Source organism: Limulus polyphemus, unplaced genomic scaffold (genome assembly GCF_000517525.1).
Source record: "Limulus polyphemus unplaced genomic scaffold, Limulus_polyphemus-2.1.2 Scaffold3399, whole genome shotgun sequence".
NCBI classification, from domain to species: domain Eukaryota; kingdom Metazoa; phylum Arthropoda; class Merostomata; order Xiphosura; family Limulidae; genus Limulus; species Limulus polyphemus.
This window is the reverse complement of record NW_013669009.1, coordinates 48634-75767: the sequence shown is the minus strand read 5'-3', so window position 1 is coordinate 75767 and position 27134 is coordinate 48634. Positions and strand designations below refer to the sequence as shown.

Below are 27134 nucleotides of genomic sequence, written 5' to 3'. Positions count from 1 at the left end.
AAACTTCTACAATATATATATATTTACTATTATTATATTAGCAACATAAATGGAACAATAAGATTAACAATTAAACTTCTACAATATATATATATTTACTATTATTATATTAGCAACATAAATGGAACAATAAGATTAACAATTAAACTTCTACAATATATATATATTTACTATTATTATATTAGCAACATAAATGGAACAATAAGATTAACAATTAAACTTCTACAATATATATATTTTTACTATTATTATATTAGCAACATAAATGGAACAATAAGATTCACAAGTAAACTTCTACAATATATATATTTTTATTATTATTATATTAGCAACATAAATGGAACAATACCAGTTGGTTAGAGAAAGTGTTTTGTTTTGCTTCTATGGATTGGTTGATAGAGAATAAGCCCACTAGGTGGTTAACCACAACTTGAACTCTTTCAACAACAATTACCACCAATTGTTGGTACATATTTGGTGGAATAGATTGCCACTTCTCTTCCGAAGCAGTTCCAAGTATTTTTTGAACCTCTTAACTAAAGGCTTTAATGATTATTAAGTACTGCTCGTCTCCTAACTCCAACCATTTAAAACGGATAGACACTATGACAAAACTTACAAATGAAACAGCCAAGTTCTATTTTAAGAGGGACCCAAGTCTATGTCAAATCCAGACCCATCAACATAGAAGTCAACATTGGGATTCACTGGAAAATACAATTGAGACGGGTTTTGAATCATTGTGATCTTGAATAATTCAAATATACTAGAAAATGTTCGGCGTTTCAATTCCGTTGCTGGTCTAATTCGTGTTCAAATTATAATAAGATCTAATTTTACAATCAAATATGAAAATATCCTGCAATATTTTAAAACTTTTAAATCAACTAATATAGATATATCATGGACAGTTTTTCACTCATAAAAAGGTTTCTTCAAACAGAAAAGATATACAAAACAAAATTTAGTTAATTTACCGAATATTTTGTTCGAAATTACATTTAAGTCAAAATCACTCAGTTATCAAAGTTGGATTGTTCATTAATTAATTCAACCTGATAAAATGTAATGTTGTATATTGACTAGTGTAACGTTTAAAATCGAATAATATCACCTTTTATCACAAATTATAGGTTGATAAATCTCACTACCTTTGAAACAAATTATAGATTGATAAATTTCATTACCTTTGAAATACAGAAAAATTCAGACAGCATATAACTTGAACGTATCACAAAAAAAGGTTAAAATAAGTACAAAAGTTAACTACTAGTTATTTTAGTTTATTTCTGATAAATCTTTAGTTAAATTATTTCTCTAATTCAAATTAGTACATTCAAATAACCATTACAACATTACCTGACTGCTCAGCTTCTGGTTTCATTTTGACTGTATGTCAGTTAAATTAATTTTATTTGGTGAGTTACATTTTGTATAGACATCGTACACAATTAAAAAAAATACACAAGTTACAGTGGAATCAAGTTTGTGACTATAATGTGTATCAATAGTTTTAGGGTTTGAATTAAATAAGTGACTAAGTTTGGGCCAATTAGCTTAATATTTGAAAGATTTCAATTCAGAATACACACAATTTTGTTCCAATAGTACTTAGTTTAAAGAGAGAGAGAATGTTTATAGAAAACAATAGTAGAACTTTAGTCAAGAGTAAAACCTACAATGGTTATTTTGACTGAAGATTTTTGTTTAAAATCTAAGAAAACTATAATTAGTCCCCTCAGTGACTTGAAATAGGTTGAAATTTCTTGTTGTCTTTATTGTAGAATGGTTAGTATTTGTTTTATAATCAACATAAAAAATACATAGCATAGTGCCTAGAAAAGGCTTATGTTTACTACAATTCGAATTGAGTAATAATGGTTCTAAAATGTATTGTCAACTAATACGAATATATCAAGGTAAACAATTCTGAATTTTCAAATCAATAAACAGTTCTAGTTGTTAAAGTGTTTGATGCATATGCATGTTGAATGTTAGATAAGTGACAGTTACTTTCTTAATACAAATTTTTTTTTTTTTGCAATTTACACTCTTTATTGTGCCTAGAATTTATTTGAGGCAAAAAAGGTTTTGTCTAATATGTAAAAAATATACTGTTGCTCAACAAAGACTCCAGTGAGAGAGCTGGAAGCTTGCAATTAATTAAAGAAAAATTATTCAGTATAAAGATGTGTATTTATTACATATTAATTTACCTATGATAGAAATTTTTAAAAAATAAGTTAGTCTAATATAAAAAACAGTCATCATAAATTTTGCTGTTCAAGTTTTAATGGGTTATTTTCTCTATGACTGTAAAACTGGTTTTTGAAAGTTGCTCTTCTTTAGACAATATGTACTGAGTATATAATCCAATACAAAGAATTGGACTGAGTAAGGCTTGTATGTATATTTCAAAACAGCTTGTGGCAAGTTAGAAATACTAATTACTATATTAAATCAACTGAATATGAAACTGGTTGTATTAAAAATATTTCTTAAATTAAAAACTGAAATATTATTTTAGTACACAAAAGTCTAGAACTATAGCATATACACACATACCCTAGATGAGAGTTTAGCAAAGTATAGAAACAAACAGAGGGTAATATTTCAGTCCCAAGTTTTAGTCCCTTCTTGGCTTCTCGTAGAGCATTGGACTTGTCCAATTTGTCAGCATCTCTCCTGAAAGAATATATTGTATTTGTACAGCTCTTACACAAATTCACAATTAATATTTTCTTAATACTTATCATTAATATCTTCAACCAATTAAAAACTCAGTTTTAAAAAAAATATTCCACAAAATCCCAAAATATACTTGTTTCTGTCAATGCAAAATAAATTTTAGATGCACAGTTAATCACCAAAGCTGAGATTTTCTGACTCTAAAAATGTATTTCTGATAGGTACTTATCTCTTTTCACCCAAAGCTATCTTGATCCTGGTCTGCCCTTTAAGCATTGTTAAAAAATATTTTTCTACAGCCCACCAGTCTTCATACCCCATTAGTTTTGTGCCATTTCAGAACATGTACTGATCGTGTGACTACTCTCCACCAATCGTACTGTGCCATCTATACTGGCACAGCTAGCTCCCTCAACTATTCTAGAACAATCTTCACTTTCAAGAATTGGCAGGCACAAACTGTAAACACCGGCATCTCAGTGGGAGTGAATGATGAGAAATGGGTGAGAGAATGTAAGTACCTATCAGAAATACATTTTCAGAGTAAGAAAATGTAGATTTTGAAACAGTACTACCTCTGCTCATCCAAAGCTAGAATCCCACATTGCTAAAGTAGAGGGGCTGGTGAAGACACATCAATTTCAAATAAATTGGAAAGAGACTGCACTGAAAGAACAGGTGTGCTGCAACATGAAAACCAATCAATACAGTAACACAATTGGGGTAGAACTGAATTTACAGGCACCACTGAAGACAATAAAGAGACGTACAGCACTGAATCAGTGTAAAAGTGCTGGATAACTATGATATAAATTCAGTATGGTGATGACTAACATGAAAAAGCTTGTGTGTACACAACCACTTTCACTGACGTGTATGTGCCAAGGGAAGTGCTGTGGGTTACCTTGGAGTATGCAAGTACAGTCCACCTGGGCAAAAAATACAGTGGAAACATCTTGTATAAGATATAGCAATCAACAAGTGCATTCTGCATGGGCAAAAACATCAAGTGGAAGTGCCTTGGATACGTAGGATTATGGAAGATATAAATTACTGTTATGAGCGTGATTGTGAGGGTGATCATAACTAGCCCTCTGTCCACATCTACAAGATAATGAGCCATCATAAGAAACAAGACGTTGTACCGAACATAGTGATGATGAGTCATAGATGGTGCCAGTAAATGAGCTAGAGAGAAAAATGAAATAACAATATGTGGCTAGGGCTTAAGGACCAGGAAATGTAATTGAATTGGCCAAGTGCAGTACGCCTGGGCAAAAACATCCAGGGGAAGCACCTTGGATACATAGGATTAGGCCAAGTGTGGTCTGCCCAGGCAAAAACATCCAGGGGAAGTGCCTTAGGATACGTTGGATTATGCCAAGTACGATTCATCCAGGTAAAAACGTCCAGTGGAAGAGCCTTCCATAAGATATAGATATCAACAAGTGTGGTCTGCCCAAGCAACACCCAGGGGGAAATGCTTTTGATACATAGGATTAGGCCAAGTGCAGTTCACCCAGGTAAAAAAACATCTAGGGGAAGTGTCTTGCTTTATGTCAGATTAAGCCAAGTGCAGTCCATCCAGGCAAGAAACATTCAGTGGAAGCACCTTGCATAAGAAATATATATACAATAAACAAGTGCAGCCTACCCGGGCAAAAACATCCAGGATACTGAATATTACTGTATAATTCATTGTTTGGTACAATTATAACAACTATAGCCCTCTTCTTGCTGACTGGGTACCCATAGGCTAGAAAACTCTATTTTGTTTTTCAAAAGCCACTCAGGAGGAAACCTTCATGGTTCACTACTCCAGCAACTGGGAACCAGAAGTGGTAAGGACTCGTGTGCTCCACTAGAATAGGGGGGGGGGGATACAAACTGGGGAGTCAGGAGGAACGGCACACCAGAGACAGTGCAATAGGTTTCCGCAATTCTCTATTTTAAAAAGCAGATAGACCCCGATTGTAGGAATCACGGATCAGTATGGATGGGCAGAAATCCCCAGCTACTTTACTCAGGAGGTTCATGACTAACAGCCCTTTATAAATGAAACTAGTAACTTTTAGTAAAAAAATATAGACATACATACCATCGGACAAGCCAAGCTGTTGGTGGTCTTACAGAAACACTCCATCTCAACAGTGAGCTTTATACAATTATTCATGTCTAGTGCAAATATAATACAAAGCATACCTGACTAGGCAACACCCACCAACAGGTGGAATACTGAAATACGATATGTATCAAGTAAAAAAATATATATAGGAAAGTAATCTGTTGACTTACTCCAGTCAAAGGAGAACATACGTGTGTAGAATCGTCACAGGAGGAAAACGATACCTGCCCATGGAAAACAGCCAGTTTGTGCAGATAACGTGAGATGAATGTATTGGGAGTTGCCCACGTCTCAGCCAGAATGATCTCTTCCAAAGACTAGAAAAGGCAAGCAGCTAAAGACATAGTTACATGATGAATTGGGTGAGAAGAAACATCTTGCAGATGGTGACCACCCATGAGCAAGTCAGAATATGCCAGTTATATAAGTTGATGAATCCAACCAGTGAGAGCAATATGGGAGAGATTACGGGACACAGAGGTAATCCTTATAACAAAAAGATGGGAATAATAACATGAAAGGAGGCAGTACTAGCCACATAACATCTCAGGGAATGAACTGGACAAAGAAGTCTATCCAGAACCGACCAGGAGTACAGGTGGGAAATGGAAGGTAAAACCATCTGTCTGGGTATCAAATTTCTAAAAAAGGAAAGCCCAATCAGGATAGAGGATAAAATATGAGGAATGAGAAAGGATGTGGGAAACATCCATGACATAAATATTGGAATGATGATGACCGCAAACAAGGAGGAAGAGCACATAAGGGTAAGATGGTACAAGAAACACGTAGCAATGGGTTCAAATGGGGAATTGGACAGAGCATGAAGGACAAAATTGAGATCCAATATGATAAAACAAAAGGAGAAGGAGGACCGACAAGATGAAAGGAAAGAAGGGAAATATCAGGGGAGGAGAAAGCCTTCCAGAAATGGGAGAATCAGAAGGTGTTCAACAGGGCAGCCCTATAACTAGAAACAGTTGACATGGACAAATCCTGATCAAACAACCCGGTAAAGAACTACGAAGGTTGAGGTACCAAAAGATGGGAGGGGTGGAAGCTAAGGCAAACAGACCAAGATCTGAAGGTAGACCACTGCCTCTGGTACACAGACAAAAAGAAAGACTGAATGGAATGGGAAAGTCCCTGAGCTGAGGCAAGGTACCGAACAAAAGTAATGCATGAAGATGGAGTTTGGTGATATCAGAATGAACTATGTCTGATCTCAGTTGCTGGAGGAGAGACTGGGAGAGACATAATTTTGCTTCGATAAGGACCAGAGCAGAGGGAACCATGTCTGAGCAGGCCAATATGGAGCAACCAGCAGAACATGACAAGGAGTGGTTTGGATAAGGGAAAAGACTCAGGAGAGGAGTCTGATTGGAGGACAGACATATGGGTAAAGACCCCTTCAATCCTGACTGAATGCATCTACTCCCAAAGCTGAAGGATGTGGAACCAGAGACCAAAAGGAAGGAATTTTGGCATTCCAGTGAGTGGCAAACACACCCACCGAAACACCCGTGGAAGAAGGGGCCAATCTATGGGGAGAACCTGGTTGGGTCGATATAAGCGATCGGCCACCAGATTCATAATTCTGGAAACAAGACACAAGTAGTGGTCATGGGTTCAATAAAGAAGATCCAGAGTCTGAAAACACAGAGATATTAATATGGTTCCCCCTTTCTTGGTGATACAGCTGATGACAGTGAAATAGTTGGAATGAATCAAAGCCTTTCCCAAAAAAGTAAGCAGGCACAATTAACTGACTGGCATGGAGAGGTGAGCAGGAGCCAAGTCATCCATGAAAAGGAGAGTCCAAGACCCAACGAGTAAAAATGATGGACAAAAGAGCGTACCATTTGACAAAACACTGGTAACTGAAGAAGGACCAAATGGCAGCATCCAGAACTGGAAGACACAACTCTCATGGACAAACCAAAGAAAACGACATGACACTGGAGCAGTTGGAAAAAAAGATAGGTATTCATCACAATGAATTGGTCATCCAGAGTCCCAGGGAAAAAAATCCAAAGTGAGAGGAAGACTTCATAGTGAAGCAAGGTGGCTCCAGATAAGAGTTCAACCAGGATAGGTCCATGACAGGTCTCCAATCTCCCATATTTCGAGAGACAACAATTAGGCAAGAGTAAGACCCAGTTGAGTAGGTACCAACCAATCGACAACCCCTTTGTGTAGTAGGTCTTGAACAGACTAGGCAGGATGACTGGAAGAGGTACAATCCCACAGAGGAAAGAAGGAGATATAGAAAGTGTATGGGGGGGAGCAGAACTGAAGGCAGAAACATTCAGACAGAACCTGTAGAACACACGATACAGTTGTGAAGTGTAGACAAAAAGACACATATAATATAGAATTCATAAGTCCATTCAAAGAACAAATAAGACAAAGGACACAAAAGTAAAACCTACCCTGAAGAACATGAGAATAAAAAGGCACCCAGTTAACAAAAACAAAATTTGACTCAAATCTAATCCTCAATTACATGTAACTAGTAGCCAAAAAAAAGGAACTTACAAACTAACTAACATAAACAGAGAAAGGAAGTATAAATAATGAACCAACATACCCACAAAATTGCCCGAAGTTACAATTACCCAAACTGTAACTATTGTGCAAAACCTGTACATATACTAAAAATTAAAGAAAACCAAAAACAAAGTAATAATCAAACTGTAAATGCCCACTTAAACTAAAGTAACTTAAATGGTAAAAGAATTATAAAAATCTAACTTACCAAATACTGAGCAGAGAAGACATAAAAAACCTAAATTATCACATGAGGAAATTAGGTCAATCCACACAAGTTCACATAAGCTCAATAAACATGGGTATATCTACTAAGAGAGAGGAATACACACTGAAAAACTCACCACATATCTCCTGGAATAAAGAACAATACCTAATCCAGGAGAATACATGGAGGCATGGTACCAGGTGGAAGGTGCAACAGAAAAAAAATTGCACTTAGTAGTTATATCCTTCCTGACAAAAAACTGAAATGTGAAAGGAAGGAAGTGTTGGCCGAACGTAAGACATGAACTAAAGCCTCTACTTCCCCAGCAGACATCATCAACCCTGAGATTTGTGTCAGTCAACTGTCGCAGGAATTTCATCATCTGCCATAATAAATCTTGAATTCATATGAACAAATCAGAATTTGGAAAACAGAAATATTGCTAAAACAAATGAGTAGAAACAATGGAAATCAAACACAAGAAGGCAAAACTTGAAGTTGAAACTGATATAAATTTGTGGTCAAGCACAATCAAAATTTTGTAGTCACATGGAGAGCAAGTTAAACACACGTCTGCACAATAGAATACCAATTGAGAATTGTTCTAGAATAGTGGAGGGAGCTAGCTGCACCAGTATAGATGGTGCAATATGATTGGTGGAGAGTAGTCACATGATCAGCATTTGTTCTGAAATGGTGCAAAACTGATGGAGTATAAAGACTAGTGCACTGTAGCAAAATTATTTTTAACAATGCTTAGAGGGCAGACCAGGATCAAAATAGCTTTGGGTGAAGGAGGTAGTGCCATTTCAGAAAATTCCTAAAGAACACTGCAGGTTCACCAAAAGAAATTGAAATATAAAGGGTAAGCTCAGGATTAATTTACAAGAAAATCTATAAAGATTTTGTATTTATGGCAAAGTTACTAGGATTATCTGCTGCTGTCCCTAATTTTGAACTAATGATAGAGGGAAAGCAGATGGTCAGCAGCACCATACCACCCATGATAAGGGATTGACTTTCATTCTTATAACTCACTCACAGCTTAAAGTTGGGGGGGGGGATAGTTTATGGTACATCACATGAACTCAAACCCAGCTAGCCAGCTCTGAAATTCAGAGCTCTACCACAGGATACCCTCATGCCATATAAAGGTAAAAACAGTTGTAAATTACTACAATTTCATAACTTTTTAAGAAAGTGTATAATATAATAAATTTCTATTTCACAATAATCTTATGTTGCTTTTTACTTTGCAACCCAGTGTCTTATTTTGAGAATAATATGACATTCATCAGGTTAATTTTGCTTTTCTTTTTAGAAAATGTAAAACAAAAACTACTACAGCTAAGTTTCTTAAAACTGAAATGCATTTCTAAGCCCTCTATTGACAAAGAATATGTTCGTTAGCAAAAAAAAAGAGAGAGATAGAGAAAGAAAATGTTTAAGTTAATATGAATTTCTTGAACATAATTTCTTCTGTACTGATTGAATTACAAGTAAAAAATAAAATCCAAAAAAACAAGTGTGTATAAATGTTATAACGAAATATTTTTGTACAGAGCATTGAGAATTAGAACAACAATAAAAAATAATTAATCATACAATTCCGGTAAAGGAATCCTGTTATTTGGAGGAGCATTAGGGTCATTTCGGGCCTTCTTAGACAGCATAGGATCCTTTTTAGGTTTCTTTTTCTAATGGATTAAACAAAGAATAAACTGGGTATTATAACACTGTGTAATACTTTATTTTAAATTTTACACACAGAGCTTTCACAAATTTTTTTCAATTATAGTTAGTACTAAATAACAATCTCCCTCTAGCTTTCAGAACTAGCATTACATGAACTATAAATAAGTACACCAAAATTATAGCCAGTAATTTCTTTTCATAATAAAAAATTCTGCTTGTTCATTACTTTCAAAAATCTTTGATTTGTAATAGAAATATTTATGTTAGGACCTCTGACATATTACGAGTATTATAAAAAAGTTTTCTTTCATATGATAAAACTTCCTACAGACACAATGGATGATGTAAAATTAAATATATATTTAACATAACCACCTACTCAAGTTATCCAATACTTTTTAATGACTTTTTTTAATTTTCTTTATAAATACTAGTGGATGTATTTGTGTAAAGTATGGTGAGAGGTTTATAAAAGTTAAGTTATTTATATGATTTATTTATTGATTTTATAGCAGTTGTAGAATTAATGTTTTACCAGTTATGAATATACATAGTGTTTTTGTCCTAAATATGCCAGTAATGATTAAAAGTATATAGACTGTATGTACACCCCATGTAAAGAAAGAAGAAACTGGAGAAATCCCATCAGTTTTTCTTCTTAACAGGTCCCTATCACTCCGGAAGATATATTTTAGCCATTGCTCAGACCCAATTCAGGTTTCTCCACATTCCTAAATAGCAAATTCATTTTTACAAAAAAGTTCAACACTATCCAACTTGAAGTGATTAAACCAAAAAAATTACAACATATTGTGCAAAATGTATACCTACCTTCGGTTTATCTTCTCCTTCACCAGACTCTTCTTCATCATCAACAGGTAAAGGTAGCTCAGGTTCTTTTAGAAGACCATAGTATACTTTTGTGTTGTTTGCTTGAAGAAACAAAGAGAACAAGCAAATAGTTAGCCAATCCTTTCTCATCTCTAAATGTTTAATAGTTTTCTTTTTAGTTAAATATTTTAAAACTTCCTAAACCTGTAATGGAGGTACATACTACTTTAAGCTATTATATCTAACATCTGATATATTTCAGGAGATTCCTCTTAGAAACCTAATTATGCCATTAGCATTCATTGTGTATTTTAACACTTTGTTTTTTTGTTTATAATCAATTCATATTCTTGAGAAATTAAAAGTTAGTTGGTAACTTTTTTAAAACCACAATTTTAGATTTGGCAAATATACAAGAAAAGCATGACTAAGAGAGGCTACAAACCAGTGTAAGCAAATATTCAAATGCTTTAATTGTGTTATTACTTCAGATCTGTACTCAGCCACAGAGCTAAGCTTTCTGTGGCAAACCACTTGAACTCTTATAGCGCATGTTATAACGTGTAAACATGTTACTACATACTATAATTTTAATCACAAACTTTAGGCTTAAAAAAAAACTCCACATGCAACTTAATCTACTCTAAGAATTTTGTTACTAATAGATTCAACACAATTATCTTAACACAAAAAAATGTTGTGATGAAAATTTAACCATTACTCTTATTTATTTTCCTCCAGTTTAAATGCCATTAACCTTATTGCAATGGGTTCCTGTATTTTACATGACCTTGTAACCGTCAAGTAACCATGGTGGTATACATACTATAACTCTGAAATTATTAATTAATGTATCTTCACAAAGTTTTCAGTAAAAGTTAAGTCTTTTACAGACAAAAAAAAATCAGAATTTTTAATAAAGTATTTTCAATAAAAATTTCTTCATGAATATATGGAGTTAAAGCGTTTATTGCTCCAAGCATAAAGTGATTTTCATGTTAAGATTAAAAATACTTTTCTTCAACTGAAAAATGTCAATTTTCATTTGTGTAATCTCTCAAACCACCTCAATAAATTTCAAGCAATTTTTCTCTGTAAAAACTGTATATTTTATCCGTCATTTTCTTTTCTCTAACTCTAACAAGGTCGTTAAAATTGACGGACCTCATAAACACCATAAAAAATATGAAATAAATCAAAATTATCCTTTTTTCTTTCTACAATAATTCCAAATTGTAACAAGAAACTACATCTGTTTATCCTAAATAACTTTAAGCTCGTAAGAGTATATATCAAAACAGAATAAATGATTCTTATACTTTTGACTGATCCAACATCAATAAAGCTAAGAAAAATCTCAAACATAAAACTTAGCTTGTAAATAAGCTTTACTCATTTCCACAAGATTGAAAAGAGCATAATCAAGTACTAGATCAGACACTTTAGTAGTGGATTTAACATATAAGTATAAACACATAGATAATTGTGTGTTTATAATTTCTATGACACAAAGCAGGTAAATTATTCAAGTATGTGCAACTGCATAGAAGATTATTTATAATTGACAATATACATAATAAAGTTTCATATTTTCCTTCCCTAACAGATGTTGTTCACTAAGTCACCCTAAACCTCATTTATCAAACTTTTCCTTCTGTTTAATTAATATATGTTTCAGTATCTAACTGTGATTCAAGTAAGTTTTTTAACTTGTAAGAAACTTTCTAACTAATTTTTCAAGAGAAAGATCTTGTAATAGTACACAAACTGCCCAAATCATTTATAGTTCACTCTTTCTAACAACATATTTACTACATACAACAAAAGAGTTTCAATGCTAAAGTAAGCATCTCTAAGCTTACCTTGTCTTGTAGCTTCACCTAAAACTGCTCCAGCCGTAGCATCTACTTGTTGTTTATTTCTGGCCATGCCTTCGTAAACTTTTCATAAAAAAAAAATCTTTTAAATTGTTTACTGTTAAAATTACTGTTTTAGCATGTAAAAATAACAAGCGGCAAGTTACTTCAAATACTAGTTGTACAAAAACTCTTTGAAAATTTCACTTTCCTATTTATTACTTAAATAAAACTACCTCAATACCAATCAAGTAAATATACTGATGCTATACAGTCATGCTGTTATTTAAATAACACAAAATAAAACAAATCTAGATTGGGTAGCAATTTGTCCAATATTATTTGAATACTTACCATCAAAATACAGATGTTCTTGTATTATATTGTGGAGAAGACTGTTTTTTCTGTTTTGCAACTGTCTCTTTAAATAATTGTATGTGTCTCTGGACATTCTCAATGTGAATTGTTCTGACCTAAAACAATAAAAAACTATTCTTAAGACAGCAAAATAACCACTAAAATGGCAGGTATTTTATTTATTTAATACTGCATAGAAAAAAGCAAGTTATTAATTCACCAATCACATGATAAAGTTTTGCAAAAACTTACTCATTCCAAGTACCAAGTTTTGTTTTCTATTTCTTATCTGTTATCAACTTTTAATTCCAATTTCATGCATAGTTTTAAAATTCATAGAGTTGCAAATAATTTCTTTATGAATTATTTTATAGTGCTATCTATCTTGAAGCAAGTTGCAAAACTGTTACAAGTTAGACTTAATAAAGCTTCATGTGTCAAACTTAGCAAATCACAAACAATTACAAATTTATTTTCATGTACTTGCACCAAGCTTACTTTAAAAACATAACTAATAAAAGAACATTAAGTACCTCATACAAGATAACAGGCTCTTTAAGTTCTAAAAACTTTATAGCCTATTATTGATGATAAAAAAGTAACCATACATCTTATCTTTAGCACTCCTTTAACCCTATCACTACAAGTTCAACAACTTAGAAAATGCAAAAATATTTTGTCAAAAAAAAACCAATAAAAACACATCATCTTAATAATGCATAATGATTAAAGAAGTAAAAAAACATAAAAAACAGACTAGATTTTAACTTAACATACTAAATGCTGAGAACAGTTTTACTCTATCCCTTGAGAGTAACAAGCTTGGTCTGTCAAAAACTAGTGGGTTTTTTATTTTTTGTTAATTCTTTAATCATTTGTGCATCATTATGTTGACATGTTACTGTTGTCTTTTATGACCTAGCAAAAAGTACTTCTCATTCTTTAAATATATATGTTTGGGTGTAACTAGAACATTACAAAAACTTTGTATCGACATAAATATCTTGAATGATAAATTTTGAGTATAAGAGCAACCGGTAATTTGTGCCACAAGTGCTGTTGCTCATATCCCATCCATTTTTCATTTACACTTGGTGTGACTTAAAAAGCTTCTCGTGCAATCGTGAGCAAAACTGATACCTGCCTCAAGCTTGTAGGTCTATAAAAAATATATATAATTGCTACAGCTTCATACTAAGGTTATTTTCTCAATAATGTTTGTCAAATACTTTTTTAATTTTGAAAATATGTAAAAATCTTGACATTTATATACATTTCTATTTATTTTTTTTGTTGATACTTGACTGTTTCTGTATGTTTTCTAGTCAAACATTCTAGTATCTAAAAAGTCATGAATAATTTCTCCATTGTGGAGTTAGGATGGCTAGATTTGGTTATCTGTGAAAAGTAGTTTTCTTTATAAATACACAGCCAATTTGAGCCTAGTTTTGTTTTTTAATTCTTATAAAGTTTCTGTATTTTCCAGTTAAAACTATATGTATAATTGTCTTATGCTTGTATCTTATGTGTTTTTAAGCAACTGGCAATGGACATAGAAATTTATTATTTAGTATCTCAGTATTTGCTTTTTAAAGACACAAATAGTAATGGAATTACAAATAATGCTTAATTAATGAAACAATTTGTTGAAAATAAATACTCAATGATACCATTTTTCTTGTTTTTTAGTACAACAATGTGAATTTTTTAAAGTTGTAGCAATAGAATTTTTTTACAATATTTCATAAGAAAAAAATATTATTTAGAATTTTATCTTTGTTCTCTGTACCTTGAGAGTACCATGGAAGCATGATAAGTGGCAGGTCTTTAACTACCAATCAGATAAACGTCTGTTGCCCTATTTATTTTTTGTAATTTTTTTTTACAGACTTGATGTCAAAATTTTGCACTAAAACAAGTGAACAATCTACTATGTATGTGTCATCACTTGTAAGCTCATAAACAACACTCATTTCATGAATGTCAATGCCTGTATAGATAGATGTTTGACTCCTTTTAGCTTTCTTTCTTGCCCATTCTACATAACAGTACTAACTGTGAGACATTTGCTTGATTTTTTTAAAAATTTAGTTATAGACCTGAAAAGTGTCTGGCAATCTAATTTCTCCAAAATTATGATTGATAATCATTTTAGAAATTTATTTCTTTTTTGTTGTTGTTGTTTTTTTTGCATCATTTAATCCCACAAACACGCATAATATCATTATGAGTGTTTGTTTTAGGCATTTTTTATAATTCTATATTCATGTCACTGAAAAACAAATAAAAAACATACTAAAGCCATTTTTCTCACTTGAAATTATCCATAAGTTCATTTCGTTTCATGTGGTCTTTTTTGGTAACTGAGGCTAATTTCTGAATGTCATCTTGGTAATACTCTTCTTGTTCTGGTCCAAATTTTGCCATAAAACCAACAGCTGTTAAAAACAAGAGATTTAAATGATAAACTAATGAACTTTAGTTAAATATGATTCAGAATAGGTATATATGTTACCCAAATTTATAGCTAATCACATCTCTTCTCCATAATGACCTTAATCCCACTCGTTTGGGGTTGGTCAGTTTTGTGAGACAAGAATTTTTACACCCAAGTGGCTGGCCCAGACAGAAACCATTGAAGACAAGCATGGTCAGCAACAGGGTTTTGAACGTGTGACCTTTAGATTATAAGTCGAGCACCTTAACAACCAGGCCATGCCAACTAATCACTAACATGTCACAATTATTTATCAAGCTACTCTAAAGTTACACTACTGGTGCCATTTAAAGGGCTTCCTTTGACAACAAGCCATTGTTAGAAAGGAGTTTTGAATTCACTGATGTCTAGTTCTTCAAGGATCATTAAATCTCTGATAGTAGTAAATTAACAAATAAGAATTTGTAAGCACAATGATATAGAGCAAATTAGAGCTTGCTAATTTACTAGTGTAGTAACATAATTTGCTTCCCTACACAAATATCTATGATAACACTTGAAAAACTAGATTTTATGTGATCTATAAGATCTGTTCTTTCTTTAATTTTACCTTCATTAACAATATTGGTTAGAGTAACAAGATTTCCTTTTTTCATAACAATTATTATACATTGTTAGCTTAGTATAGGGGTTTAGGAATAACCTAAATTTCCTAAGTTCATCAAAACCTATGAGATATTACTGGGATTATGGACAAAAATATTGCTAACAGTGAAGATACCCAAATGATGATACAATGCATTCTGATCCTTGTATTTGGAATGTGTGAATGGTGTATACTTAATTGGCTATAGTCATTGCTAGGTTGATTTTTGGTTAAGTTGCTTTTAACAGAAGTCAGTATTAGTTACAAAAGTAAACAAAGTTTTCAAAGCTCTAACTTATGCTAGGTCAGTTCGTGTTTGATATATACAGTAGTGATTCATTATAATGAAATTGGTTACAACTTTCTTTGATATAAAGAAGTGATATAAAAGTAGTGTCATCTATAGCTTAGCTCATTGCCACGTGGCTTCAGAGGCTAAAATCATTACACTCTGTCATGAAATATAGGGAAAAAGCAGGAACTCCTGAGTGCCCATAGATGTGAACTTGATATTGGGATGTTGGGAATCAAGGTAAGAAATGAATTTGGTAATGTGACTTGATTTTTGAAACAACAAGAAAGTGTCACTGATGTAGCATTGGTATAGGATGGGTTTAAAGTGACCTGGGCAGTTTTCTAGCCACTTTCTAGCATAGAAAACTATTGGCTACAGTTGGAACCAGCAGTGATTCCATCTATCTGGTCATAAATGACATCATTAAAGAAGCAATGGTTTAACTTTGTGGAGGGGATAAAAAGTTCCAAGAATTATTTAAGGGTGAAACAAAGATACTGCTCAGTGTCAGAAGAAGATAGAGATGTCATGTTGTTAATTGCAGCAGGTTTACAGTAGTGTTAACCAGACTAAAGTATCACTTTTTAAGTAAATAAGTGAAGATGAATGTGCTTTGTTTCTGAAATATCAGAAAGTTTGTATTAATATTTTTTATTAATATTATTGTATCTATGTTCCTTTTATATCTATTTTCCTTATGTAAATAAAGTTATTTCATTTAATTGATTGCTTTAGTAGTCTATTGAATCCATACTTGTTCAGCACGAGTGCCTTCATGACTAGTTGATTATAACACTCCCCGTCCTATATCGCTCTCGGGTGCATGTGGTTCTCCATATTAGCATAATAACGAGGCAGTAAGTACTGTACATATACATAATTCTTTCCATTTGATGCGTGCTCTTCTCATACAGGCACATGCACAAATCTGTTTACACATGATATTTGGTACACACATCACACGTCACATCAAAATTTTAAAGAAACGTGTTATCTATGAAAATGCATTGGGCAACAAAGTAATAGATCTTTAATTCACTGTGAATGTTCATGAAGCATAGAATAATAACATGCAAAAAGCAGACAATGTTCTATAACTATCAAAATTTTTCTGGTTTTCTAATTATACCACAAGAGCCATTAAAAATTCAGCTGAGCTCATCAATGTGTTTCCCATGGGAACAAAGTTTGAATTGGAAGCAAAATAGATAATTCTCTGTACAGAAAATAGCATAATATAATACACATTTGAATAATAATATAGTATTAAATGTCAGAGAGAACTAATGGCAATATGTGAAAGAGAGGTTGTGACAGGTGGGCATGGCAATAGGGGTCAGATTTTCTAGTTTATGGCTCTGTAGTCAAATAAGATTGAAAGCTACAAAAATTATGCTTTGCCTGAGTGATGACAACATTATAATGATGAATTTATGTTCAATTTCGTATATCTCAGATGGATGGTAAATAAATTAGAGAAGAGAGAATACATTGAGAGCAAATATTACAATTCTCATATTAAGGAAAAATTGAGGATTTTTGTTTAATACTGCTTTACAAAATTAAGATTTTAAAACTTATATAACATAAAAATTTGGATTATTAGCTATATTCTGATGCCAAGTTTATTTGTATACAATGATAATAAAGAACTTTAATTAAATTTTGAATGTAACTCACTAGAACCTTGTGACATGTGCAGAAACAAAATACCCATAATAAGAGGGTTAATGAAATGAAAAATACTGTTGTATTACATGCAGGCTCAAAGAATCAGCTCGTACCATTAAGCAGCATTGGAAATCAACAAAGGCTTTAAAGGCTTCACTAAAGAAAGATCACAGATATGTCCCATTACAAAAAAATTATACTTAAATAGGAGTCCCACAGTGTCATATCATGAGAATAATGCAAGTCAAATAAATATTAATAAATTATGTAATAATGTAATTATCAGCATCTTTTTACATGTGTAAAAGGTCTTGATCCAAGGATAAATAAATGAAAAACACATATAAATAGATTGAGTATGTTATATATTGAGTATGGTTTTGGAGCCTCACCACATCATTACAGTCTAATGTCCATTCAAGCTCTATCTAATGACAATGCATTTTGCCAATAACCTTGCAGTGTAGTTTCCACTACAAAAAGCTTCAATGTATGTCATGTCCAAAGTATACCAATGGTTCTTGTATGCTTTTCATAATCCATCTAGTGTATATAGACGATGGTTTCCCAGGTCTCAGTTCAACAGTCTAATTGCATAGAAATCTACAGGTGCTGCAAGAATTGACTTAACCAGTATGTCTTTATATGGAAGAGCATGAATGTCAGTTTCATTCTCCAGATGAGTGGATAAGTTGTTAAAACAACTTGTTTATGTGTGACTTGTGTCACTTTTCCACATGGAGACCCTTCTTGATTATGTTGCATATTATTGCCTGGGGCATGTGGATGGCTTTTGCCACTGACCATTGATCCTGATCCCCAAATCAAACCATATTCCTTTGTTTTCCAATGCTAATAAGTACAAAGGATATTGCCACCTTCTAAATCCCTGGTCTGAACATATCTATATTATTGGAGTATATGGATATCATGCATTAGAAAGGGTTGTTACATACCCTTTCCAAAAGTGATCATTATTTGATGACATTACACTACCTACAAAGCACCAAACAATGCTAAAATGTAGTTCTGATACATCACATTCCACTACGACTTTATATCGGCTGTAGTTGTCCTGTGATATACTGATCTGCTAATTTTAAATTGTTCTAATGTAACATACTTAACCCTCTGTAAACTCCAGGGTAATTAATATTATGTGCACAGATGTCTATCAATAAACTTGGCATCAAACTTAATTAATAAATCAAATTTTAATATAAGATTTAATTTCTTAGTTTAAAAAGAAATAGAAAAAAAGAAATTGCTCATCACTCTTGTATGTCACGACACGTTTAGGCTAAAAGTTATTCACTTTACACTTCATTACTACTACCATACAATGTTAACAATGCTTAGCCAATTAAAAACAAACTTCACATACTGGCATGATAGGACATAAAATAAGAACCACCATACTTCTTGATTTACTGAAATATCAATATATTTATCAAACCTACCATAGAAGCCCATTCTATCCCTTTCCCTTGTTTACTCACACCTTCCTCTCTCAAGTACATGTTTATAAATTGAAAGAACAGATTCTGAACCACCTAAATCTGATGGTTGTTTGTCAACTTTATGGCAAGAAAAGCTGAAATTTGCTACAAAATTTTTGAAGTGTGTTTATTAAAATCATTACTCTGAAGAAAAATGTTTTTGTTTTTTTACCTATTTACACCTTAGTCAGAAAGCCAGATAAGGTATCATAGTTTTGTAATGTCATATCCTAGTGACTGACAATCTTAAGATTTTCCTAATATTTAAAATCTATAAAAAATTAATTTATATTTGGCTCAGTTTGAGAGGATCAACAAGGCTGAGGGCAATGGTAGGCAACCATGTCTTCCTAAGGGCAAATATACTGAATAACATTTAAGTACCATAAGTCATAGTTTTTATATATTTTTTTTATTATTTATTGTTATATGTTTCAACAAAAATAAATAAAATTTAAGCACTTATGAGCAAAGAGTAACAATATATATCTATATGTAATATATAGTAATTGATATATCATTGTATTTGACAAAATACTGGTACATTAATTTACAGATATGTACTTTGTATGTCAGTTTTACTATCTAATTATCAATTTGTCTAGTGAACATATGTTATTCTTCTACTCAGGTGGAAAATACACATCTCATGACCTTTTTTTTTTTACAATTTGATTATGAATGTATGTCAGTAAACTTAGCATTAAACATAGTATATAATAGTATAAAAATTGCATTTTAATATAAATTTGTATCACATGATGCATCTTCACACCAAATTGCCCATTTTTTTTCCCCCCCATCTATCCGTTGTTCTTCCAAGTTTGACACAAATTACTTGTACTACAGATATTGCTATGCCATAATGTAAATTTTCCTCCAACAGTATTGCTTTACTGAGATAATTCTAAGAGTTTTGTATGTTACAGTTTACTGGAAACAACGTAAAGGCTCACTCTGTGATTTAGTTTTACTGCTACTTATGGCAAGATAAAAATATGTTTAATGGTTTTAAACTGTGAATAGATGTAGTTTGTAACTTTCTGGTCAATAATGAAGAGGAAAGAGTTTTATAAATTTTTTCCTTTTAACCATTCTTTTCATTATATTTAGATAATTATACCCTGGAGCCAAGTACACTGATGGTGTAGAGAAATCTCAGATAAAATACACACTGCTACAGAAAACAACTTTTGATATTCACTTAAGAGATTCCAGAAGTTATTCAAATGAAATATGAAAACTTTAAAATGAAAATAAATATTTTTATTCCTTTCATGTAGACTGACTCAGCAAAATCTCAGAAGAATCTTCAGTAGAAACACTATTAACAAATTAAATTTTTTTTCACACCATACTTTTAACATTTTCTAATAAAACTGCCAAATTTCATGAAGATACATGAAGTAAATTTAGAATTGTAGTTATCTTTAATTCTCAAACATGGGCTAGACCCAATGGACTGGGCACAAGTGCATAAGGTTAAGAAACACTAACTTATATTTCCATGCAAAAACATCTTGCCTGTCTAAGTAAACATATATGAGAAAAATAATGTAAATATTCCTATATCATGAAATTAAATATTCTATCCTTAAGCCAGATTCCACCCACAACAGTTACTCTAAGAGACTTATAAGACAGAAAAATCTCATTATATTACACACAATAACAGGTACAAAACCTACCTTGTATTTCATGGTCATTATATACCAGTTCAAGGTACATCCGTACAAAAACTGGGTACAGAATCATAGATAATTCATACTGAAAAACAAAAGATAAAACATTATAATACGTATATTTATTAAAATTAACAAGCAAAAGCTATGGGCTGACTTTCATACCAACATACAGTCAATTCAATTTTATCAATTGTATCTCTTCATATACTGAACACAGCAAGAGTACGTAAACTTTCATTAATCTAATTTTTCACTTTTTGAGTTACATGAGAACATTCACCAGTATACTGAGTGCAATGTTTGTTGTTGTTTATGTACAGTATTTCTTGCTATGGTGGCTTGGAGATGTCATAGACTGGCAGCTTTCAGTTTTTATAGAAACAGCTGAACATGATTATCTATTTCCACAAAAATTATAGCTCAAATTCTTTCAACTAAACAAACTGACTTCTTCATACCAACAACAGAATTTTACTTAACAAATTAGTTTCAGCTCTGGACTTCAAATAGGGGCACTGCTCCTTGAGTAACAGTTTGTCCAGAATCTTAAACATGTTTTAATACCAGAGTGGAACAACGATCCCCAGCAGTGATTTGCCAGATCAGTGTAATGAACATGGTAATGTCAGGCTGTAATTAATTCAAGGAAGGTCATATCCTCTAGTGATAGTCACTTTGGTAAAGTTATTATGAATTCTGGGACTTTTTGCTTTTTTAGTTTATTGAAATTAAATTAACATGCAAAAATTAATGTGCCATCTACAGTGCCAACTGCCTAACATCTGAACAGCAAGCACATGTTTACAGGACATTGGATATCTCTAAAGCTACATACTATGCTGATGCATTGTTCAATGTTCTCACTAGGGTCCCACAGTTAAGGGTTCCAGATGCTCAACTTTTTTTTTAAAAGAGCCCCAGTGAGCTTTCCAAGGGTCCCATAAGTAGAATTTAATGATTAAAAAAAGTACTTCAATGTCAATGAAAAACTTTATTTACAGTGTACTCTACATGTTTACCTTCTGCAAGTGGAAAAAAAAGCATGTTAATGTTCAATGAAAAACTTTATTTACAGTGTACACTACATGTTTACCTTCTGCAAGTGGAAAAAAGCATGTTAATGTTCAATGAAAAACTTTATTTACAGTGTACACTACATGTTTGCCTTCTGCAAGTGGAAAAAAAGCATGTTAATGTTCAATGAAAAACTTTATTTACAATTTACACTGCATCTTTACCTTCTGCAAGTGGAAAAAAGCATGTTAATGTTCAATGAAAAACTTTATTTACAATGTACACTGCATGTTTACCTTCTGCAAGTGGAAAAAAAAGCATGTTAATGTTCAATGAAAAACTTTATTTACAGTGTACACTACATGTTTACCTTCTGCAAGTGGAAAAAAGCATGTTAATGTTCAATGAAAAACTTTATTTACAATTTACACTGCATGTTGTTTCCCTTTAATAGTTTATGAATGCAAAATAATTTCCATGATAAGATTAAAAATACTCTTCTTCATCTAAAAATTTTCAAATATAATTTGCATAACCCCTAAACCCTCCTAAATAAATACTAAATATCGTTGTTTTTTCAGACAAACTTTATATTTAATCTGCTATTTTCTTGACCCTCACTCTATGTGAGATTGGATAACTTGACTGACATTGTAACTAAAATAAAAAAATAGAAAATAATTACAAGTATCCCCTATTTTCTTTCTGGAATGACTGCAAATTATAACAGAAAACCACAACTGTTCATCCTAAGTAGCTTATCCTTTCGTTACATGAGCTAGGGGTCAGAGGGCATGTCATAACATTTGTAGACTTACATTCAAAATTTTATTGAACTACTATTTTATTAATGTATATCAATAAACTTGGTATCAAACTGTAGATTCAAATTTTAATATCATACATTAGATAATTTCTTAATTTGAAAGTAAATAAAATAAAAAATAGCTAAATATTGATTTTTGTGTGTCACACTGATACATCATCTTTGGAGTTTGGTCAGATTACATTTTATGATGCCCACAATACAACTTTTATATTTTCATATGAATTATAAACTCAAATTTCCAATATTGTCAAGCTGGAATATAAAATAAGAAACTCCTATCTTTTCTATTTGCTAAGATATCATAATATTTATCAAGTTCATCATATTGTTTATCTATGCCTACTTTTATATACCAATAACTTTATAACCAATCGAAAGCTCTTCATTTCTTCTACATAATTCTGTTACTCTTCCTAAGTTACTTAAGAGGGAAAAGCTCTTATATCATTGGAAAGTTTGAATTATTATGATCAAGGCTATTTTGTGAATAGAAATAAAATTTTTTTAGACCCAAATACAATTTAGTTAGGAAGCCTGATAAATTACAGTGGATTTTTAGAGTATCTGTATACTATTTATACTTTTTTGTATTCCAAAATCCTTGTATAAAGTCTACAAAAATTATTATTTTTTCCATCTCCTCATGTAAATTTGGACAAGGCTTAGCAATTATGGCTCACAAGTGCAGACAAGGACTTTGTAGCATCATAAGTACTAGAGATCAGTGCTTTCTGAATATTTTTCATTTACTGTTCTATGTTTGAAAAATAAACTGACATTTAAGTATTTATTTACAAATAATATTCACAATACATACATATACACACACATATGTAATGTATGGTAGCCAAGTTTACTTACTTGCAGGTAATACTTTGTAAATTCTCGGTTTAACTTGCAGTTCGCTAGTGAATAATTTGTTTCTAAAGTTACAATCAAGAAGGCTCAGCCAAGAATATTAGCACAATCAAAACAAGTCATATTTATATTACTTGAAACTACACATTTATTGGTTACTGTGTAAGCATGCTAAAACAGGACACAGAATGTTCATAAGCACTTACACACATTTTACACCTATACCAACACTAAATTCCAACCACCCAGGAAGATAACTAGCATCCAAATACTTAACAAGTTTATTGGATTTGATACAACTTTATACTTTGTAGAAAGTCATATCATAAATATTTTCTATCATTTTTATAAAGTACTTTAGACGATTCTTGTTACAACCACTGTACTGTAAAGAAGCCAGCACCACCAAACTGTGTTCTTCGAGCCAGCAATTGAATAGATTCTGTAGGATATATCAGCTTATCAACTTATTGGAACAGCCCAGACTTTCTCCAACATAAACATTTTATAATACTTTAGACAATTGTCATTGAATCCATTATACAGTCAACATGTTGATAAATCCTACCCACTATACTTTCAAAGCAGTGAAAGTTCTGGGAACTGCACAACATGAGCTTATTTTATATTGACGATGTCAAACTAAGTAAGGAACGGCAATTCACTGCTTTATATTTGGCAGGTTTCTACTTTAGCCACTAACAGCAGATAAACATAGGAAATAGGTATGAAAAGTTAGAAGAAACTCTCAGGAATTTTACTATGGAACTTAATGATCCATACTGATAAAAGACAGACAGTATTATTCATTTTGTTTTGTCTCGTTTCTAAGTCAGCTCCTAACAATAAAATTACTACAGAAAATAAGTGGGAAAAGGTGAGAAATAAAAACTCTTTGAAACTTTGTGATCAATATAACAATACAATACATTTTATTTTGCACACTACAAACTTTATTTTCGTTATACAACCTGGAGAACCAAGTATAATGTTACAGTATAGGAAATAACATAAAATATAAAGTTTTAATGAAAAGAGTATTTGATATTTAATTACGAGGTTATTTATTTTTCATTTGTTTTATTTATTTATTATTATAAAAGTAACTAAAATCATAAAAATAGAAACTTATTAGGTAAGATAATGAAAGAAAAATAATAAAAATCATCATAGGGTATAATAGTGAGCAACTTGTGCATTACGCTATTTGATACGGTAACATGAGCTGCATGTGTGCCATGTAATTTTCAACTTGTATCAGGGTATTTCTAGTCAGACATAGTTCAAAGGTCAATAAAATAAAAGATTTATAAATATAAATAGATGTATACTGTTACAAGAATTAAGTTATTTAGAATAAATATTTGTGGCTTCGTGTCACAATTTGCAGTTATTCTAGAACAAAAGAAAGGGTAATTTAGATTTATTTCCTATATTTTATGATGGTTACGAGGTCGGTCACATCGACTAACACCATACAGAGTTAAGGCTGATAAAGTAACAGATAAAATATAAAGTTTTATTCAAAAAAACATTTGATGGTTATTTAGGAGGATATAGAAATTATGCAAACAAAACTTGAAAACTTTCAGACAAAGAAAAGTATTTTTAATCTTAAAATCAAAATTACTTTGTATGTTAGATAGTCAACATTTTGAAAGTAAAATCTTTCATGAGAAAATCTTTAATTAAGAAATCTTAATACTTAATTTAAGAACCTGATATTTTGTGTACGAAAGCCTTGTAATGTTTATCAATAACCTGTGAAAATTTGTGAAGATACATGTACCTAAAAAAAAATTATAGTATAATTACTCTCGTGGGTACATGTGGTTATGAGCTCAGACGAATTCCACTCAGCCCGTATTAGTAGGATTAAAGCTTGTAACAGTATATACTATTTATACTTAAATTTTATTGTTTTCTTGCCCTTTGAACCATGTTTAACTACTATTCTCACCACATAAATTGTAAATCACATAGCGAATGTGCAGCTCACATTATGGCATTGAATTACATAATGCACAGACTACTCATTAGCGTACCTGATAAAAATTGATAATATTATGATTTATTTTATTTTATTTAACCTAAAGTTTTCAATTTTTACATTTTAGTACTTTTATAATAACAAATAAAGAATACACAAAAAAACAAAAAATAAAGTATCCACCCAGGGTCTTTATTTGTTTTGCTCTTGACTGCCAAGGAAATTTAACCATACTTTTTAATATTAATTGCACTACTGCATTAAATAATTTCTATATAATTAAATAATGTACCAAAGAACACATAATAATAATATGTAAAAAAGGAACAATGTTTCATAACTATCACAATTTTTCTGGCTTTCTAACTGTGCGACAAAAGCCTTTAGAAATTAAGTTAAGCTCATCGATGTGTTCCCATGGGAATAAAGTTTGAATGGAAGGAAAATAGACAATTCTCTCTAGGGACAACATAATATGATACATGGTTTGATAGAGGAATAATTTGGCTTTCTATTGGTTATAAGTAATATAGTCTTAAATGTCAGAGAGAACTATTGGCAAGTTGTAAAAGAAAGGATGTGATAGGTGGGTGTGGCAAGAGGTGTCTGATTTTCTATTTTATTGTACTCTGTAACTAAATGTAACTAAAGAGAAGAATTTTGTAATATATTACGAATGTATATGAATAAACTCAGCATCAAAATGAAGATAATAAATCGAAGTTTAGTGTTATTTATGTTTTTAATTTTATAAGGAAATGTTCTTAAAAATCTCCCCAAGTATGAGAACTGTGACATTTGTTATTAATGTCTTCTTTTTTCTCTATTTTTTTACCACCCCTCCGAGAAGTACAAAATTGAATGTAAATTAGTCATTATAATGTTTCCATCACTCAGGCAAATCATAATTTACATAGTCTTCAATCTTATTTAATTACAGAGAAGAAAGACAGCTGTGTGCAAACTATATGCTATTTAGTTTGTTATGGTAAAAAGTTCGAAGCAAAGTGGTTGTGCTTGCATTGCATATGGAGTGTTTTGCAGTGCGTATTAGGTAACCCCCATGGGGGGGGGGGGGCGAATCTTATGCATCCCGACAAATTCTCATGTGTACAGGACCAAGGAGTTCAGGTTAACTAGAACCCTGCAACGTCAACCATATGGTCCTGAAGTAACCTATACACATCAAAGAAAATTAAAATAACTTTATATTTTCTGTGATATAAAAGTGTAGACTATTATAGCTTTACTACAAAGATTGAAACCCAATAGAGTGACAACACTGTTAAAATTCTCAATGAGTGTTATTTTTTTACAAAGTGATCTTTGACATTCAAATGATTGTTATAATACCAATTATATGATTTTTTGTATAATTTAATTCACATTTTTATCATAAAAAGATCCTTGACAAATTTTGAGTAGTGCATATAATTCTATTAGTAGATGGCAAAATTGATGAAAAATATCTTTCACTTTCTTTCAAGTTATACAAACACGCACTCATACATACATATGTATTATAGCAAATGATTCTTATAAAACGTTTAAAAGCACAGCAGGAAATTTACCTTGTAAGTGTCTAGTGATGATTCAACTAATTTTTTCAAAACTGTGTATGCATCTTCATATATATCTGGATCTCCTTCACTGAAACAAAATAATTTCTTTTTAGGTTTTTTATATACATTTGAATAACTAAAAAACCCATAAATTACTACATTAATACCATAAAATTCCATTATAATCTATCAAGCTTAGTAACTAAGATGTATTTTAGTCTAAAAAATATGAAATTTCGAATAGACTAAAGACACGCCCTAACTTATTGAAATATTGGTTCAAAAGAAAGAAATGATGCCAAGCCTCTTAAAATGGCTGAGAGAGCCACTAGGGGGAC

At 31.7% G+C, this 27134-nt stretch overlaps 1 protein-coding gene across 1 annotated transcript in view; it reads right to left on the bottom strand.

Annotated features, from left to right (window-relative positions):
* LOC106469289 (transcription initiation factor TFIID subunit 5-like) overlaps positions 1-27134 on the bottom strand; it is a 66484-nt gene that overhangs the window by 36328 nt on the left and 3022 nt on the right. Inside the window, exons 3-10 of the mRNA XM_013929775.2 lie at positions 26806-26884; positions 20547-20625; positions 14625-14748; positions 12308-12426; positions 11960-12037; positions 10098-10198; positions 9177-9268; positions 2566-2685 (exon numbers count right to left, since the gene is read on the bottom strand). Coding sequence (XP_013785229.1) covers positions 2566-2685; positions 9177-9268; positions 10098-10198; positions 11960-12037; positions 12308-12426; positions 14625-14748; positions 20547-20625; positions 26806-26884 — 792 coding nt within the window. The remainder of the gene's footprint in view (positions 1-2565; positions 2686-9176; positions 9269-10097; positions 10199-11959; positions 12038-12307; positions 12427-14624; positions 14749-20546; positions 20626-26805; positions 26885-27134) is intronic.